Genomic DNA, 20,124 nt, shown 5'->3' with positions numbered 1-20,124 from the left:
TTAATATAAATCACTTGGCTCAGAGAAGGAAGAGCTTAAGAATCAGGTCCAGTCCGAAAAGGATCACTAATCAAAGCTTTAGTATACTTATTTTTTTCAAAGGGCAAGAACAGTCTTACCTTGTTGCAATTCTCTGAAGATTTCTCTCTGTTTCTTTGTCTTTGACAACATCTGGCTTTACTCTGCACATCATTTCCCATTCCCGCTTCTTATCAAGCTGTGTTATAAATATTGTTATGTGAAAGAATATTAGACAGTTTTGAAAATGCAGCATACTTTGATATGATACTCTGCGAAAGGACAAAGTAATAAATCATTCTGCCTTATTTTGTCACAGGGACTGAAAAACAAACCCCACATTTTGGGGGTTCAGCTCAGGGGGCCTGTGGTTAGCACTCAGCATGTCATGTGAGAAGCACAAAGTGAGTTTCCGTCAGGCTCTCTGACAGCAGGGCCCTGGAGAGCTGCCAGAGCAGGGGCCTGACGGAGCCAGGCAGGACGAGGTGGGGTGCGAGAGAGCCACACACCTGACCTGCCCCTGGCAGACCGTCGGCGGGTACGCGTCAGGAAGACCCCAAACTACCGTCTCCGGTAACGACAGTTTAAACACTTTATTTTTCAGAAGCTGTCTTTCTCAATGGTCAGAATTAAGAATTTGTATCAGATCTTAGAAGAAGAGCATCGTAGCCAGTAGCACTCCGGTCCCAGGCGGCTGGCTTGACAGAGCCACACACTCCCGCGTATCTATGGGGTCTCAGGCCAGTGTATCACCTGGTAGCAAATATGCTAAATACCATGAGCCCATCACCAAGAAGCTGGTGAGCATCCAAGGCGGTATAAAAACCAGTGGGAAAACATCTCCTTTTATCTATTTCTTTTCTCCATCCATCTAATGTCTCATTTTGTATTAATGAAAATGTCTAATCATAGTAAAATCAAATTCCTGCTCTCACTTTAAAAGATTAGCCAGACCCCTTTCTAAAGGAATAGATTCCTCCCCAAATCAGATAATTTACTTTAACTGTCTTGAAATTTATTATCAGATTATGCCAGAGATTTAAAATTCTCACTTTTAAGTTTAAAACAGTTGATTCTTAATTATCTGTAGTATCTAAGGCATGCAAAATCCCCAATGCTTTTTAACTTTGGAGAATATTTTTATACTTATGATTAGAAATAAGTACTTGATATTCTGGAAATTGATAACATTTAACAGTCAAAAATAATGATAATTTGCATAGACTCTACTCAGAAATGTGTAGTAAGAGCATTTATAGCTACTGTGTCTTATTTCTGGTATCAGCGGGTGTGTTTTCCTACAGAATGCCAACAGCATCCTCCCTAGCTTACAAAGCACTGGCCTGCAGCAGAGTAAGGAGACTTACTTCTCTTGGCTTGAAAATGTTCTTACTTTCACTAAAATACTGGGGCTAGAAGGAATTAAGAATTCTATTTTTAAAGCTTCCTCCAGCTTTTGTCAGAAAATAAAGATTCAAATTTTCAGTTGAAAAGCTTCCAGTACGATTTAGAGACAAAATTTACCTTAAAGTAAAATGAGAATACTAAAGTAGTAACACAGTGTGTTCTGTTTCTAAAAGCAACACTTGAAAAACCCCATCTTCCTATAGCCTTCTGAATGAGTAACTAGTATTAGAAACAAAGGAAAAAATTCATCTTGAAACAAGGTAAGGGGGGGGGATGAACTTAAAAGGAAACAGATGCCAATTCAAATCTATTTTTCTTTTATACCTGGGAAGTACCTCTTGGAAATCAGTACTTTTATATTGTCACTATGATTATAGAAAGGTATTTTTCTTTCATTAAAAAGTATTTTAGGGGTGCCCGGGTGGCTCAGTCAGTTGAGTGTCGGGCTTCCGCTGGTGGGTTCGAGCCCCACGTCAGGCTCTGTGCTGACAGCTCAGAGCCTGGGGCCTGCTTCGGATTCTGTGTCTCCCTCTCTCTCTGCCCCTCCCCTGCTCATGCTGTCTCTGTCTCTCAAAAATAAATGAAAAACATTTTAAAAGAAGTATTTTAGACATAAAAATATATCACCAAGTACAAGGGATTTAAAAACCTTATTACTGTTTATTTTTATAATACGTAATGGCAAACTGAAATCCAACTTCTGGCCTCTAATCAGCAGACTGTACAAGTCTAAATCTATCATCAGTGCTTTAACAAGTTAAAATTAATTCAAGTTTAGCAGTGAAATAGTCCGTTTCAGAACTGCAATCAATCCCTGAGAATGATATCCTCATAGATTTATATTACAAAATAGGTTTTTGGCAAAAAGTAACTAACAGGAACTAATTGGTTCAGAACCTAATGATGATACAAACAGCTAAACTTAATGAAATATTTAGACCAATGAGTCGTTGCTGCATGTACAGCTTACTTGATTTTAAAAGGACACGTTTCTTGGGAGTTTAATTTCTATTTCTTTTCTTAGATGCTTAAAAAGTGAACGTGCTCAACGGAGTAATTTAGATGAGGTTTCTGAACAAACTTTGGTTATTCACGCCTATGTAACAAGCAAGTTAAAAACTAGAACGGGAATCGGACCAGGCAAACAGTCCAATCAACAAAACAACTGGTAAGACACACCTGTTTTCTTTTCTCTAGTCTCTCTTGTTTTAACCTTTCTTTTTCCTTTTCCAGCTCTCTGTTTTTGACCAGAATAGTGGGTTTGCTTCTTGGGGTTTTTTTGTTAAGAATTTTGGCCATGGCATCCGCCCAGCCCGCATTAGGTCCAGCACGAGCTTCGGCTGCATCTCCGTTTTCACCGCCACAGGGTTCAACCTCGTCTTCATTGTCAGCTTCCACTGCTTCATCATCAGAAGGAAAGTGATCGTTTTCTGATCCACAGCTTCTTACAGAATCTAAGAGTAGAGACGAATTAACTTAAGCACCGGAGGAAGAGGTTGCTCAGGCCACGCCAGCACCGCCCCCCACGACCATTCCTAAAGCTAACAGCCCTCCAGCTGCTGGCTTTCTCGCAAGAGGGGACTTCTCAGTTTCCACAGCTACAGCTCTGGCAGAGAGCAAAAGGATCCTTCACCTACTGTCGTCGGCCCCCAGAGACTGGGCCCAGTCATGCGGGGCTTCCGCACCCAGGGCCCAGGTAGCCAGCCCACACCACCTCCTAACCCTCAGGGTGGCAGCAGGTGCAGATATGGGGGCAGGGTAGGCTGTGTTCAAGTCCATGGGCCTTAACTGTGTCATTAAACTACTCAGAGACTCATGAAAATTATGTTTTTAAAACAATTAACAAACAACTTTGATCATCAAGGAAATGGTACAATGTTTCCATGGTACAGGGAAGTCAGAAAAACCTCTCTGGGGATTTGACCCAGAGATTTAAAATTCCGAATTTGTGTGTAGAAAAATCTAAAATAGAAACAAAAAACACAGCCTCCTTTTACAGAATTTGCATATAACATTACAAAATTAGGTGTTTTAAAATTTCTGAAAAATAATCTAATAAAGTAATATCCACCCAAGATACTGAAGATTCAGTGGTGACTGAATGACAACGTCAGGTTCTGAGTTGCGGGTATGAAAGTGGACTGCTGGATTTCATCATGCACAATCTCCACAAAAAGCATAGATGGGTGATTTGCCACCTTGTTCTTTTTTTTTTTTTTTTTTTAGTGTTTATTTTTGAGAGAGCGAAAGAGAAAGAAAGAAAGGACAGAAGGAGAGGCAAAGAGAGAAGGGGGGCGGAGGATCTGAAGCAGGCTCCATGCTAACAGCACAGAGCCCCATGCAGGACTTGAACTCACAGACCATGAGATCATGACTTGAGCTGAAATCAGACACTTAACTGGCTGAGCCATCCAGGCACCCCTGACAGCTTGTTCATCTTTAAGACTCAACTAACTGGGGTCCGAGGGTCAGCAGACAGAAGAGTCTAGTCAGTGGCCTTGCTTGAAAATCAACTTGCTGAGAAGCTCCTGAACTTTAAGTTTCGCATGCTTTCTCAACTTCTGGAGTTCACAGCACGTGACCAGCAGGAGCAGATGCACCAGCGTGGTCCGCCTACATCGGCATGAGCCAGAGCCTTCTGGACAGCTTCTGTTTTGTTCTTCAGAAGCCTATGGACCTTATTAGGAAATACCTCAAAGGAGAAAATCATCCAACAGCTTAGTAACTTGGAAGACGTCTTCATAAGCAGAAGCGGAGCTAACGAAGCACTGGTCCGGGGCCCCTCTGCCTGCGTCAGAACGGAGCGTCGTAACCAGAAGGTCCGCCTCTACCTCTGGGAGGTCTCATTGCTTTTCCTTGTTACTTCAAATAATCTGCCTGCTCCTCAACTTGACTCCCCCCTTTCTTTTTTAAGTAATTTCAATTAAATGTGCATATTGTTTTAAATACCCTTGCTGCCTTCTTTCCCCTTAATTCAACTTATTGTCATGACCAAAATAAAAGGAGCTGAATGTACAGTCCGCTCTTAACTCCTGAGTGATCCTCTCTCCTCTCTAAAGCCATGAATTAAGAGACGTGCTACAAAGATCGGACTTCACTAGTCATTATAACACCTGCAATCCTGCCGTTACTTTTGCATACTACCTTTATTTAAGTGTTGGGAATTTATGAAATGAAAGATGTAAAGCCAAATTATTTAATACACTTCAGATGAAAATTTCTAACATTAGAAAATGGAAAATAAAAACATGTAAGACATTTTACGCATATGGAAAAAATGAACCTCAAGCATGTAAGTAAAACTAAAGTGTGTCAACATCATCAAAAAGTAAAGGAGATAATGGAAGAAGTTGTTAATAATTCTACTGCCCTACTATGCTATTGCACATTTCTTGAGAGTGAGAGAGAGACTCTCAAGCAGGCCCAGAGCCCCAAGCAGAGCCCCGCACAACCCTGAGATCATGAACTGAAATAAGCAGTCAGGGCACTCTCCCATTTCTTTATAAAGAAAAAAAATTTTAAGTAGAAACTCATTTGCCACATATTTAATTTGAAGCCTTCTCTGTATCTAGCAGGCTGGGTAAATTTGCGAAATCTGAGGATGTGTGATTCTAAGCTTTGACATGCAAATACAGGTGATTGAAGAACTGTATTATTTAGAAAATAGTTTAAAAAGTACTCAGATTTTGCCAAACATCAGCTTTTAGCACTACCACTCAATTCAATGAACCGGAGCGTCTGCTGTACACCAGACTTCAGTGTCACACTGCTCTTCCCTCAGAAGTAGCTCCTCGAACCTGTGCTCCCCGGGAAGTACACCGAGAAACAAAGTTCAGAGAACTGGATGAAAAAAATACATAGGCTTTAATCCTGAGTTAGTAGCACTGCACAGATATTAATAACAAAATAACCAATTCGGTGAAGAGTGTTTCTTCCAGTAAGACATTTATCTAAATATAAAGAGGCATAACGGCTTAAAAGTTTGTGCAGATGAAGAACGCCTGGGTGATGACAAACAGAAGTCTGTTCCAGCTCCTGGTAAAACGTCAAAACTACAACACTGACATCTAGTGTTCGGTTCTGATAAATTCACACACAAACTGCAACAAATTTCACTGAGAAGGCAGCCAAAAGACTTCACGGCTGTAATAAGCTACTCCAATTCTCTACTTTTAAACTTAAACTATTTCTCTTGGTGTTTCTTACCCAGGCTATCACTATATGCATATTCTAGGCACACAATAAGTACACGAAAAGTTTTATAACACCATTTTATACAACCTATATAAACCAATTAAAAAATCCAAAAGAATCCACTAATTCATAGTTTTTAACTTTTTAAATTTTTTTACGCCTTTATTTTATTGAGAGAAAGAGAGAGAGAAGCAGAGGGGCAGAGAGAGAGGGAGACACAGAATCCGAAGCAGGCTCCAGGCTCTGAGCTATCAGCACAGAGCCTGACACAGGGCTTGAACTCACAGACCATGAGATCATGACCTGAGACGAAGTTGGATGATTAACCGACTGACCCGCCCAGGCACTCCTCATAATTTTTGGTTTTTTAAAAGAAATTCTAGCTCAGAGGTGTCAAAAATGCTAACGTAAGGAGCCCTTCAGCATACCAAAAAAACAGGACTTACTTCAAGGACACCAAAGATAAAGCAAATCAGAAAGGAGAACTGGTTCTTAAAATTTTGCTATACCCTATGAAGATGAGATTTTTTTCTTAACTTTCTAACTGATCTTTAGCAACAGAAGCTAAGTGAATATATCCACAGCACCAGAGAAGTAAAAAACTTCTTTTGAAGCCTTGTGCATTATCTTAAACATTAAGTTCACATTCTATTTTTAAAATCTGGAAATTAAGGAAGGACTACAAAGAATGCTTACTGGAAGTGAAGGTTCCAAAGTAACTTTCTGCCTTCGTGGAAATAGTCCATTATCAGAGCTGCCCAGGCCTTAGAGTCTATGCAAGTGCTTCCAATGAGGTCCGCACAACTGAATTTTTGATTTTAACTCCTTTATATGTCAAAAGCCACATGTGGCTAGTGGGTTAGAGCTCCGGGCACTGCGGTAGACATGGGCATTTCCCGTCTCCTGTTGCCTTCTTCCCAAACTTCCAGCTCCCTCTCAAATGTGCCATCTGTCTCTGATCCCAGATTTAGTTAGCTATTGGCCCAGAGAGTGAGATGAAGTTTTAAGAAGACTCAGTCCTTCAATATTTACTGGGCACTCATGACTGATGGGGGAAAAAAGGGAAGGCAAGAAGTCCAAACTAAGTTTCTCTCCTTGAAAACGTGTTATGTTTAGTAGGGTCGATAAATCCATTACCCAGCTGCAAAATTTGGTTTTACAATTTGTAAAATTCATAAGTATTCTTTTAAAAAAGAAACGGGTGACCGTTTGGGTGAATCTCTTATGAAGATGGTATTAAAGGTGCTTCTTAGGTTAAGCAAGGGGTTTGAATGACAAGAAGGGCGGAGGCCGAGAAGTCAGATTCCACAGTCCAGGGGAACTGAAAGAGGCACGGGTCATGATCCCTAAATCTGGAACCAGAAACTTCCCAGATCTGAGTCAATGTCCTGTATAAAAATTAAAATCATTATAATCATTATTATGAGCATTCCAGACAGCATAAACCAGCATGTCCAAAAGCATGGGGATGTGAAAGAAGGTGAAATGTTTATGAAATGACAAGTTCAGACTGGATGAAACTGGATCTGGGAACTGGATAGTAAGGACTGAGTATAAAAAGCTGGCTGGTTTATAAGAAAGCTGGTCTGATTTACGATCCAAGAAATAAAATATGCACATTAACCCCCAAATTAAAACCAAGCGGTTAAAATTACAACACTATACGTGTGTGTTTCCAGTAAGAGGCCAAATTGCGCATGCTTTACCTTAGGCCTTTACTTTCAAAAAGTTTCTCTACTGGGTCAAGAAGGTTGTTCTTTTAAAATACAAATACCATCTGGGAGCATTAAGGCTATTGGTTAACATTTAACTTACTTCACACCTTTAGAATTTACTCTAAATCAAACAGAATTCTTCATAAAAACTTGGTAGAGATCAGCTAGTGGTAGTTAAAGAGTATGAAAACAGAAGTCTGGCTGACTGAATTCAACCTCAACTCCAGATACAAATCTATGTGCCTTTTCTGATGGTTATTAAGTTCTCTGCCTTAGTGTCCTCATCTGTAAAAATGGCAATAGTATCTACTTCAGTATCTGTACAGTTTTATGACAATTAAGAGTTAATATATATGAAGTTCTTAAAAGAGTGTCTAGCCCCGAGTACACATTTAAGTGCTGACTACATACCACACACATAGACACACGTGGTAAGAATCTCAATGCGGTGGTGGAGAAGGAGAAACGAACAGGCAAGAAACACCTCTGGTAGCTGGAATCTACAAGACCTGTGAAGTATTGAATGGGAAGGAAACTTCAGATGACCAGCTAGTTGTCTAGCACAAGAGTGAAAATCTAGATTATAAAATGAGACAGACTTGGCATTAAGTCCTGATTCCATTACTTTCCAACAGTATTATCTCCTTTTTGTCTCAGTTTCTTTGTAGCAAAATAGGCATGAAAACAGGACCTACGTCATCATTTGATTGAATGAGAGAACACATGAAAAGCACTAACACAGACCTGGTTTACAGTCAACATGAAATAAATAATAGAGAGTAACCAGAGGACAAACAAGAACACTGAAAACCTGGAAGACAGATTCAAGATGGGAGATCGCAAAAGCTTTAAAAAGGATGACAAAAAGAGGGTAAAATGAATTTTACTTCCATTATAATTCTATCTACAGTCTTGGGTATAGCCTGTAAGGCAGGTGCCAAGGAATTATCAAGTGCAGATTACTATGACTTTACTTTAGAAGTGACCAACGTCACTGTCCTCATGACTTTTTTTTTTTTTAAGTTAGCTCTACACCCAAAGTGGGGTTTGAACTCATGACCCCAAGATCAAGAGTTGGATGCTCTACCAACTGAGCTACCAGCTGGCTGACTGATTTCAACCTCAACTCCAGACACAAATCTATGTGTCTTTTCTGATGGTTATTAAGTTCTCTGCCTTAGTGTCTTCATCTGTAAAAATGGCGATAAAATAGTATCTACCTCAATATCTAGTACAGTACAGTTTTATGATGATTATTTATTTTGAGAGAGAGAGAGAGAGAGAGAGAGAGAGAGAGGAGAGCAAGCCAGGGTCGGGCTGAGAAAGAATCCAAGCAGACTCCATGACATCAGCACAGAGCCTGATGCTGGGCTTGATCTCACAAACTGAGATCATGACCTGAGCCAAAACCAAGAGTTGGACACTTAACCCACTGAGCCACTCAGAGCAAGATACTATTAAAAACGCTTTTTATAATCCCCATAACACTCTATGAGTTGTTCTTATTCTTCTATTTACACAGGGGATGATTCCAAAGCTTATAAAAGTTAAAAATTTGTCCAAAGTTACAAAGTTGACCAGACAGAGCAATACAACTGTTTGACTCCTAAGGCTTTGAATCTAAGATTCAACTCAGACTAACCTATACTGAGTTAAAGCAGAAAATATTCATTAAATAGTTTAAGAAAGCTTGAATTAAAAAGAAATTTCTAGGGGCGCCTGGGTGACCCAGTTGGTTAAGAGTCTGACTCTTGATCTCGGCTAGATTGTGACCTCGCAGTCTTCAGATTAGGCCTCTGGCTGGGGTCTGCCCTGCTTGGGATTCTCTCTCCCTTTTTCTCTGACCCTCCCCTGTACGCGTGCACTCTCTCTCTCTCTCAAAATAAATAACATTAAAAAAATTGTTTCTAAGCCTCAGTTAACAAGAAGAGCCCCTTCCTCACTCCCATTCTGAGTCTGCCTAAGAATGTACATTACCCTAGTTATCGAAAGCTTTGAAACTACTGCTCCCCATTCCAGTTGTAAATCATTTGTTCTGCTCAAGCCACATGATCTTCCCTGCCCATTATTACTAAATTTAGATTATTCAAAATTGATGTTTAAAAAATTTTTTAAAGCACTTATCTTTGAATAAAAAAATGAAGTCATCCCAAATTTCCATAAAAATAACCAAAATTAAAATAAAAGTCCTACTATAAGACAAATTAAAAGATGTGATTATATGTGCTATCTAGGCAAGCTGAAGCATACAACCTGGATGCAGTCTGTTTCCTGAGTCTGTCCTATATATTGCTAAACTACTCAAGTAGGACTATGATAGATTTCATTTCTTAGACATGTTCCTTTGCTATTTTAAGTAACTTACATGATGAAGGAGGCTGTAAGCTACAGTTTGATGAAAAGCACATTCATCTGCTAGGTTGTTCTATCTAATACAGCTTTACAGTTTATCAAAAATGAAGCGATAGCTCCTAGGACCTTCTAAACTGGATTGTTATCAAGGCTTGTGTCAGACGCTTACGGCTATTTTTCATACATGTGGCCAGAACAATTCGGGAAACATGGAATTACCATTCTTCTCTACCAGGTTATAGTCGCAGGAGCCCACGCTATGAGGGAGGGGTTGGTCGCATCATGGCGCTGGATAATGACCAAGGGTTTTTTTCACCTGAGTTGATTTACTGACTACAGAATTTTTTTTTTAAGACTACAAGCTTAAGAATAAAGTTAGTGTTGTGTCTAAACCTGCAACACTGCATCAATTCAATAAATCTGAGTAGTTCAAGGATAACTCAGAGGTAGAGGTTATCAACCTCTCCTTCATAATACCTGATACCTTCAACCACTGTTTTTACTTCTTCACCTGACTTGATTTACTAACGACGGAGGCTATGTGTGCCTGTGTGTTTTAAGAATACAAACTTAAGAACCAACTATACACTGTATCAGAACCTGCAACAAGGTATCAGTTCAATAAATCTGAGCAGTTCAAGGTTAACGTAGATAGGGGTGTCATCATCCCCTTTAAAATACTTGGTATTTTACCTTCCATGTATCTCTGATCAAATGGAATGATCAAATTCCAAATCCTACTGAAAAGTATTGCAATTTACTAAAACTCAGTCTGAATCATTTTGCTTTCATGTAAGTTTATATTACATACAACTTCTGTTAATTTTACCCTCACCAATACCTAGTACAAGAGAAAAGCGTAAAAATCACATTAAGAGAAACTTCCAATTTATTCAGTGACTAACTAAATGGATATTCAGTACTATCTATCATATCAAGTTCTATGGAAAATTCATATACAGCTGTCACTAAAGCTGACAAACTCTTATCAGAACCAGGAAACTTCTGCAAAGTCTGACAGACAATACTTAAGAGTTTTACACTAGTAAAAGCATATATGTGTGTGTGTGTGTGTGTGTGTGTGTGTGTGTATTTTTTACCTTGCTTACATAATGTGTCAAAACAAATTAGAGCCAGAAGGAAAAGTTTAAACAATGCATCGGTTATATCTGAGTGTTTTCTATGACATTTAAGAAGCATCTTGCTAAAAGAATTTACTTTCAAATATTCATAAGGCACATCCTTATCAATTTTTAGGATCCAATTAAAATTCAAAGAGAAGCCTCTGATTCAATTTCATGATAAGTCAGTATACTTCACTTTAATAATAAGCCCATAATTTGCACACTGATTCACTGATGTGTCTGAAGCCAAATTTAATCTTCTGCCTTTAAAGTTTCTCAGCATCCATTAGTTGAAATTTTTTGAAAACTAGTTCTGCCAAGGCCATACATACATAAATGCGTGAAGTACAAAAGATGGGTCACCTTTCCAGAAATAACTGGTCTCATAAGAGGAAACCAGCAAATACTTATAATAACGAATTCTAAATTAGACAAAAGGAGGAGGCCCCATCTTATGGCCAACTGACCTACATGACTGAATGTATTAAATAAAAGGACTTTTATCATTTACCTCTAAATCCTGAAGGAAATCCTGATGGAGACAACAAAGTCAAAACCTGAAGGGTACAGACAAGAAAGTGTAGAGATGGGGAGACTGGGTGGCTCAGTTGGTTGGGTGTCCAACTTTAGCTCAGGTCGTGATCTCATGGTTCATGGGTTCAAGCCCCACGTTAGGCTCTGTGCTGACAGCTAGCTCAGAGCCTGGAGCCTGCTTTGGATTGTGTTTCCTTCTCTCTCTGCCCTCCCCTGCTCACTCTCTGTCTCACTTTGTCTCTCAAAAATAAATAAATGTAAAAAAAAAAAATTTTTTTTTAAAGGAAAGAAAGTGTAAAGAAAAAGCATAGTGCTCAAGAGCAGAGGTGCTAAAGCCATCAGCTTATATCCTGGGATGAGCAAGTTACAGCTTCTCTGGGCCTCAGTTTCCCATAAGCAAAATAAGAATATTATCTATTTCATAGGGTTGTTGTCAGAATTAATTGAAATGATACACCTATGAGGAGCTTAGAACAGTACACAGAAATGCTAAAAATATATTTACCTGTTATTATGTAATTCCTCTACCAGTAGAGCACACCCAAAATTTATGGTACTATGAGTTTTCTGGCAAAGTTGGTTATTTGGAAAACTGAATGTTCTCCTTCTGGGAAAAATTTCAAGTGGGTCCCTTTCTCCCTCTTCACAGGCCTGTCCTCTTGCAAACCTGACACAGGTTTGCAGTTGCCCATCAATGGTTCTGGCACTCCATGTCAGTTGCCATAGAGCCGGCAGTGGTATTTATAAACACGTGTCACTGTCTCCCTTACAAGTTCTCAATAGCTCCCTACTGCCTGCAAATGGAGAGTCCAATCTCCTTCACATGACACACAAGGCTCATCACCCTCTGTTCTCAGTTTCACTTGTGTAACTTCCCTGAATAGCTGGAGCCACAGCAGACAATTCACCATGTCCTGAACAGCCCATGCAGTTTACGAGACTGCAGGCCAAGGTACATACTTTTCCTGAATGTCTGAGGAAACTGCTGCCTCCACCCCCAAACTTAGAAAATTATTCATCCTTCTAAGGCCTAGATGAAACGCCACCTTATTCACTTATTCAACAAGAAAACTCTTCTTAATACTAAAATGTGCAAGGAAGGCCTATGAAAATAAAGATAAGTAGGGCATAGTTTCAGCATTTGGGGAACCTATAAGGAGAAAGACATGTTAAAATAATAACAGCAACTATAGTATGTGTAAGACAGAAAGTAATGTCTAAGCTGGGCTATACAGGATATAGGTTTCTCTGTTTCCATCCTCACCATTTGAATTGGACCATAATTGTAATAACCTCTACAACTACCTTTTAATAATATTCAAAACATCGTATTACAGTCCTGTGTTTAATATCTATCTTCTCTAAGACTGTAATTCTAGGGCAGAAATTTATTCAACCTTTGTATCCTCAACACAGGGTAAGTTATCCAATGACATTAATTAGGTTTTGACATTACCCAAAAGCTTCCTTAATCCACAATGTAACTGAGCTACAGAAGCAAGAGAACCTCAAAACCAGTGTTGTTAATGCTGCACTGACAAGTTAGAGCCGCTCTAACTTGGAATTATTCAGTACTTGAACAGACAAATCTAATTTCCACCCGAATTTGTAAGCAGTACTGATATTCTGCTTCAAATGCAACAGTGTTTCTTTCTCTGACATCTCCACATGCACAGTCTATAGTACAAGAAATATCAGAACTACAAGTTCTAATTCCTGCTCAACAAATTGACTGTTTTCCTCAATTCCTTTGGAAGGAGATGAAGAGCGTAATTACCTAGAGATTGCAGTAGTAAATGACAGTTTCTTCTTCTTGGTCTTGGAAGTCCAGGTTTATCCGTTTACTCAAATGTCTGTGAAAAATCCACTATGCAACAGGCACTATTTTAGGACTGGGAAACAGCAATGTCTACTCTTAGGGGACTTACATTCGAGCTGGGAGAGACACACAGCAATTGTAATTGTGTCAGATGATTGGGGGAAACACTGAGAAAAATAAAGCACGAGAAGTCAAAAAGTGAAGGCAAGGAGACAAGATGAAGGAAAAGGAGTGGCAGTACAATGCGGAAGGTGATCAGGGACAAGTCTTGCAGATAAAAAACACTGGATCTGAGATGAAGGAAGGGAGGGAGAAACACGCAAGTATTTGGAAAATATTCTAGGCAGTGAAGGCTCAGCAAGTGCGCTGAAATCCTGGTGTGGGAGCCTGTCTGATGTGCTAAATTACAAGAAATCAATGTGGCTAGATTACAGTTAGTAGTTAGTAGGGGACAGAGTAGGAAATGACGAGAAGACGACTTGAAGGACACCATACAATCTCAGGATTCTAGATGTTATTCTTGAGTTGGGGGTCCACTGGACTATCATGGGCAGATAACTCACATGGTCTGTACATTATAAATGAACAGCTCTTGCTATGACAAAGCTCTAGCTAGTAACAAGGAGCAATAACTGGACAGCAGAAGGTCGGGGACCGTCTGCAATTTCTCGTAACCTAAGAAGTTAATGCGAAGAATGATGGTAAAGAGGTGCAGCATGGTCACCTCGGGGCTGAAGGCCTCAAAGTACCTTTCCTTCCTTTCAATAGCAAGCGCCTCTGAGAGTTCAACTAATATTTTATCTATTCTACTTTAACCAAGGACTCTTCTTCCACTCATTGCTATCAGGGCTTTCACTCCCGGAGTCACGCACCTACCACAGAAGAAAAGTCAAGTACCACTTCTCTCCCTCTAATCTTGTTTTGGCCTTTTGCTCCTTCCGTACGAAACCTATCCCACTCGAAATTTCAAATATTCCCCCTTCATTGTGCCTACTGTCATTGTAACCTTTTTGCTGCTGTCAGCACCAGCTGCACCCGCTTTAACTGACATCTGAAATGTCTAGTAAAAGAATGTGGAGTTTCACAGCGTCTGCTCCCTAAACACCGCTTCCTCGTCTTCTCGCGGGGCCCAAATCTCCCCCTCGATGCCACGCCGAGATAAAACTAGCAGCAAAGCTTCTCGCATCCCCTGCTTGCCGCCAAGTTCAACCGGGCCTTTCTTTTCAGCAGCCAAAGCTCAACCCTAGTACATCACCTCCACTGTCGGTAGCGTCTTTGCCCTCCTCTTCCAACTCCGGAGCTACTGCCCTGGCTACCCTTTGCATCTTCTTTTTCTTCTTTAGGGAATTTTTCAGCTTTTTCCCCGCACTCACACGTGAGTCCACCACGGTCGCGGCCATCTTTCCTCACCGGAAGCGACCGGAGGTAACAAAAAGAACTTCGGCTTTTAGTTCCGGGGACAGAAGGTTCCGGGGCGGGGCCATCTAGCCCAGAGTTCCGGAGCTGGGGCCTCAGACTGGGAATTGGTGGGTGTTTAGGTGAAGTCGGCCCCAGCGGAGAAAACCATCGGGGAAAGTACGTTCCCAGCCGACTCCTCAGCCTGCTCGCCCTTGCCCTGGACCGCTGCCGCAACCAGGAACAGTCTACTTTGATTTCCTCCCTACACCACTTCCCATGTGTGCCGCTTTATAGAAAGTTGGTTTAGGGGGTTCCTCCGGGGCCTCCTAACCGCGCCTGCAGCTGGGAAGCGAGGAGAGCGCTCTCGGTGACGTTAATTAGAATATCAGGGTACCACCCCCTCCCCCCAGGCACCACCGTCAGAGATTCTGGACACAACGCACCAGATCTTTGTCTAAAACGTTACCACAACGTCTCCCTCTGATGAACCCTTTCCGTGGCTTCCAATCGCGGAACGAATGGCGTGTCCTCTCCCGCGGACCTAGCTCTGGCTCCGACGGCGCGCCCCGGACCTGGTGTGCGGATCCCTTGCTCCCAACGCGGCGCTCCTGCCTCCCTCCCCGGCCGGCTGGTCCCCGAGGCCAGCGTCTGCCGGCGCAGCGCCTCCAGGCAGCTACTGCGATCTGCCCCAGCCGTTCCCCCCACCCCCCAATTGTTGGCTCCTTGGAAGTAGGGACCTTGTGCGTCGTAGCTCATTCACCATTCTATCCCTCAGGCTAGCAAAGGTTGGCCCAGATCAAAAAACATCTTTGGAGGGAGTGAATTAATGAATGATAATACGACTATTGACAAAGTTGATAAGTCAGACTAACAAAACAGTAAAACTTTATATCCTGTTCTGTAGGCCAGGCATATTCTAAATAAATAAAGGTTTTCCCTAAGCTTAGCGTTTTCCTTGGTTTCCTTAGCTTCTTGGTTTTGAATACCTAAAAATCTGTAAAGGAGTATGGATTTCTCATTTCCACACATTCCACCCAGATGATGCGGCGGGGGGGGGGGGGGTGTTATATTTCTATAACCCCAAACTCAATACGTTTTAAAATAAAATGCTGTTTTGTTTTTAACAGTACAGCGAGTGTTCCATTCCAAATACAATTGGCAAAAAAAAGATAAAATTCCAGTCTAAATCTTTGGAAAAGTGCAGTTCCTAAGTCGACTCCAGAAGTACATCCCCTTAGGAGATTGCTGGGGCAAGAAGTTCTCCCAGTCCTGCTCAGTGTCGATCTTCCATCTTCCCTGCCGCTCGGGGCCACTCACCTGTGACCTGCTGACTTTCATACTTAATTCTGGTTTTTGCCTAGTGTTCTACACGGAGTTCAAAACAAAGTTGGGAAAGCCTTGAAGAAGATTGTAGAGAGGAAGCAAACCTGAGAGAGAAAGATGATCACAGTGCAAAGGAGGCCGTGTGGCCTAACAGGTACCATTTGCCAATATTATTGAAGATCAACAATGAGGTTTTGAGCATTTTACACCTTAATGTGATGGTTTATTTAAAAGTAAGGATTTACTATGTTTAGCTGTGACTTAAATTGCTTGGGTGCTAGAATTGTTATTCATTCAAAGTTTTCCTTTTTAAAAGTAACACAAAAGAGTCTCGAGATTCTCCTGCAGAAAAGTGAGTTTCAGAAACGGATAACTACTGTTAAGTTGGAGATTCCTTATTAACAGTCTGCACAATAAGCCAGTGATCTAGGTATTATTGTTCTTGTTTTAAAGATGAGGAAACTGAGGCACAGAGAAAATTGAATTGCTCAAGGTCATACGGCCAGTAAGTGGCAGCCTCACATTCAAACCAAGTGTCTGCTCCAGGGTCTGTTCAACCTCCGAGCTCTATTGTCTACTCAGACTGTTGCACTTGAGTATTTAACAGGTATGTACAAAGAACAGGCAATGGAAATTTCTGGCAAGCACTGGAATTCATATGTTAAAAAATGACAAATCTTTGCCCTTACAATGAGCTAAGATCATTGAAAGGTTTGCAAATAGAACATGCATTGTATGGTGGAAATGACTAAAGTCACCTGTATACTTATATGAGCATTTGTACAAACATACCCATGATAGTTGTCAGTTTATTACCTCTCAGTGCCACGTTCACCCTTTTTGGCTGCTCTCTGAAAAAACAAGCAGATCCTTTAACTATTTTTCTGTTGCTTACCAGGAGGATGTTAAGCTTTGTCAGTAGAGGGCACTAGAATGACATAAGAAGAAGGAGCCTCTTCTAGGCTTCTGTGTGATTCACCCTTCAGACTCCTGCCTTAGTTTTTCTCTCCCCAAACTCCTGTATCACAGGAAGCTTCTCCAGCATCTGGTTTCTGCAATGCACAGTGGCCAGTAGCACCTAGTGGTCAGCAGATTTCCCTGGCCAACCCCCTTATGCATCACATAGCAGAACACATCTAGCAGAACAGCTGCCCATGAACAATTTTCTCTGGCACCTCAAAGGGCATCAATTTCCAAAAAGTTCTGGAGGGTAGATTTCCAGCAAGTTTTGCTGGCTCAGCACCAGTGAGCAACTGCTATGCCCTTTCCAACAAGATCTGAGCCTCTGTTATGTGTGTGAGTTTGGTGAGGGACTTCTTCCTCAGGTGCTTTATTTCAGCTCTGGGGATAGTCTCTGTTCCTTTTATCTGCTGTTCCTAAACCCCTTAGAGTTCCCTTCCTTTCTGACCGGCCAGTCCCTTGTTACTCCAATGCTCTGTTATAGTTAACTGTTCTTTATATTAAACATTCCTATTCAAATTACTAATGAGTTGCCATCTCCCAATTGGCCCTAATTGATACAAAGCTAGAATGAGTGATGTGATGAAAATATTATCAGCACCCACATACTGTCCCTGCCTGCCCCCGGCACTGTTAGGAAGTTCCACAGAGGGTTGCTCCTTTTTGGAAGAATTAGGGGAATTAAAAGAGGGATTCCTTGTTAAGTCACCAATGGTTATAGGAGGATAACAAATAAAATAATTTCCTCTGGGGGCTTTGCTCCAGCTTGGCTGATGTGAGAACACTGAAGAGCTCTAAGCTGAAGAACACGGAACAGACAAGAGGGAAGGGTCACTTGAACGGTGTGCCCAGAGCAGGGGCTGCTGCTGTCTGGCAAGGTCTGAATGGAAAAACGATTGGACAGGGGCTCTGGAAAGAGGTTCTGGGTGAATGATAGTTCATGGGTTCTCTACTCAGAGAAAAATCTATGAAAGGAGACCACAAAGAGAAAGAAGATATCTTACTGAATATCAGGGTTGCTACCTGAGGAATCAGGATCTGCTGCCTGGGAAGGCAGAAGAAAGAGGGGTCAGGATAGGGAGTTAGGAGAAAGAAGGGCACTGCTGGATAAAGTCCCCCAAGGAAGAGATCGTCACTGAGGTTAAATTCTACCGTGATCTCAAAGGAAAAGAAATCACAAAATTCATCACTGCATCTGGTGTGTCACTTTAATGAGAGATATAAAGGAAGATTTAAAAACTGAGATGATATACTGTGTTCCTAAAAGAGAGATCAAATGTTCTGTTGTTAATTATTTATGCCAATCAAAATCCCATCTGAATAAATTTTGGGAGAGAAGAGGCAGAGAGCGATGTCTTGATAAAGTCATTCTAATGTTCAAAATAAGTAAATGAGAATAATATTCTTTAAAAAGAGGAGACTTGAGGTGAAGCTTCCCTGTTTAGATATTAGAATATATTGTAAGGGTATGGTAATTAAAATAGACCATAAGAAAGAAACAAGTGTAAATGAAATAAAATCTCAAATTTATAAAAACAAAATATTATACAAGAAGCATCATGAATTTTATAAAGGCACTATTTAACAGTTATTTCAGTAAAATTAATAGTTTGCAGGGAAAAATAAAATTAAAGGCTCATATCTTATACTAAAATTAATTCCAGAATTAAATAGGAAATAAAATGTAAACAAAAAAAAACCAAAAAGAAAAATATCTGATTTATTTGGATTGTAGAAACAACTCTCCAAATTTAAAATCAATGAGAATGAGTTCTAAAAATGTGAACAATAGATCTAATATATAAAAACCAAAATCTATAGGGACCCCCTGGCTGGCTCAGTCAGTGAAGCATCTGACTCTTGGTTTTGGCTCAGGTCTTGATCTCCTGATTTCATGGGTTTGAGCTCCGCAACAGGCTTTGTGCTGACAGTGCAGAGCCTGCTTGGGATTCTTCCCCCACCCCCCGCCCCTCTACCACTCTCTCAAAATACATAAATAAACTTTAAAAAACTATATGTCTAAAAAATAGCCAAAATATAACAGTAAATAGGAAGTAAATTAGACATAAAGGTCATTTTAAGATGATTACAGAAAAGAATTCTTATGATTTCTGCATCTGGTCAAGAAGGAACGACAAGATACAAATTTATCCTCCCATTTGAAACAACCAAACAATAGACAGAATGCATGGAGCCGTGCTTTGCAAGAACTGGACATCCGAAAATAAAAGGTAATGATCACTTAGAAGTGAGAATTCTTCCCAAATCTAGGTGAGCCCCATGATTTACCCCAGCATTCTCCTTCAAGAAAGTTCCCAGACCATGACATGGGGAGGAGAAATTTAAACTCACCCTGAAAAACTTCCCAAGATGAAAAATGTAGCTGAGAGTCAGGAAAGTCAACAACTGGAATTGGCAGGGCAGAAACCAAAGGGAAGAAAGAGAATTCAGATTTGCAAAGAGGCTCCTCCAGAATTTCAGTGACTACTGATCAATGCTTGCATGTGAGAAAATACCCAACAGTAGGGAAGGACCCACCCAAAAGTATTAGAGGTGATAGTTACCTGTGTACATACAGGACTAGGAATCATGCTTTTTCCTGCCAACCAGACTAGAAAATCCTCATGGTTCAGAGAGCATTTGCTACAGTACATGTCAAAAACTGTAAAAGGACATGAGGTTTTACTTTATTCGCAAGCCAACAAGAAGCCTGCTAAAGTTTCATGAAGGCTGGGAGAAGACACAAGACTCCTAAGTATGAGAGGAAGAACAGTGTATTTATTATTTAGACCAATCACAGTAGCAAGAGTATTTGCTGTTTTTCTAACAATTCTCTGAGTCCCAGTTCCCAGGGCATGACTCAAAGAAGGCTAGATAACCTTTGTGTTATACCCACTTTTCCAATATCGTCCCCCAAAACCAGAAACCACCAGGGAGACTGAGTCATGCATGCAAAAGCCAAGGGCTTTATTATTATGGAATTATAAGCTCGGGCTCACAGACTTCACCAACGCAGTGGATCCATGAGGAAAGGCCTGAACAAAGGCAGGGTAGGGCCTTTATGGGCTTGGGAAAGGGGAGTTACAGGAAATTGTGACACAGGTATAGTGATCCGATCATTATTATACAGTATTATTGACAGCAGGTTTAACTATTCACATTGCCTAGAGTATTCTTACTTTTGGCGGGACCCAATCACAACATTTAGAGTGTTAACCAATTACAGAGTGGACCCAGGACCCTCACATAGGGTGTAACTAGTCTTCTAGGCCTGCGCTTA

The 20,124-nt window shown here is 40.8% G+C and overlaps 1 protein-coding gene across 2 annotated transcripts in view; it reads right to left on the bottom strand.

Annotated features, from left to right (window-relative positions):
- RRP15 (ribosomal RNA processing 15 homolog) overlaps positions 1 to 14,574 on the bottom strand; it is a 37,896-nt gene extending 23,322 nt beyond the window's left edge. For both annotated transcript variants that reach the window (XR_003906970.1, XM_029935656.1), the window contains exons 1-3: positions 14,419 to 14,574; positions 2,605 to 2,879; positions 120 to 217 (exon numbers count right to left, since the gene is read on the bottom strand). Coding sequence is in view for 1 of the 2 variants with exons in the window: in XM_029935656.1 (XP_029791516.1) it covers positions 120 to 217; positions 2,605 to 2,879; positions 14,419 to 14,563 (518 nt within the window). In the remaining variant the exon portion in view is untranslated. The remainder of the gene's footprint in view (positions 1 to 119; positions 218 to 2,604; positions 2,880 to 14,418) is intronic.
- Between the last annotated feature and the right edge of the window lie 5,550 nt (positions 14,575 to 20,124).

Source organism: Suricata suricatta, chromosome 3, assembly GCF_006229205.1.
Source record: "Suricata suricatta isolate VVHF042 chromosome 3, meerkat_22Aug2017_6uvM2_HiC, whole genome shotgun sequence".
Lineage (NCBI taxonomy): Eukaryota > Metazoa > Chordata > Mammalia > Carnivora > Herpestidae > Suricata > Suricata suricatta.
The sequence above is the reverse complement of the archived record's forward strand: the minus strand, read 5'-3'. Positions and strand labels throughout refer to the sequence as shown.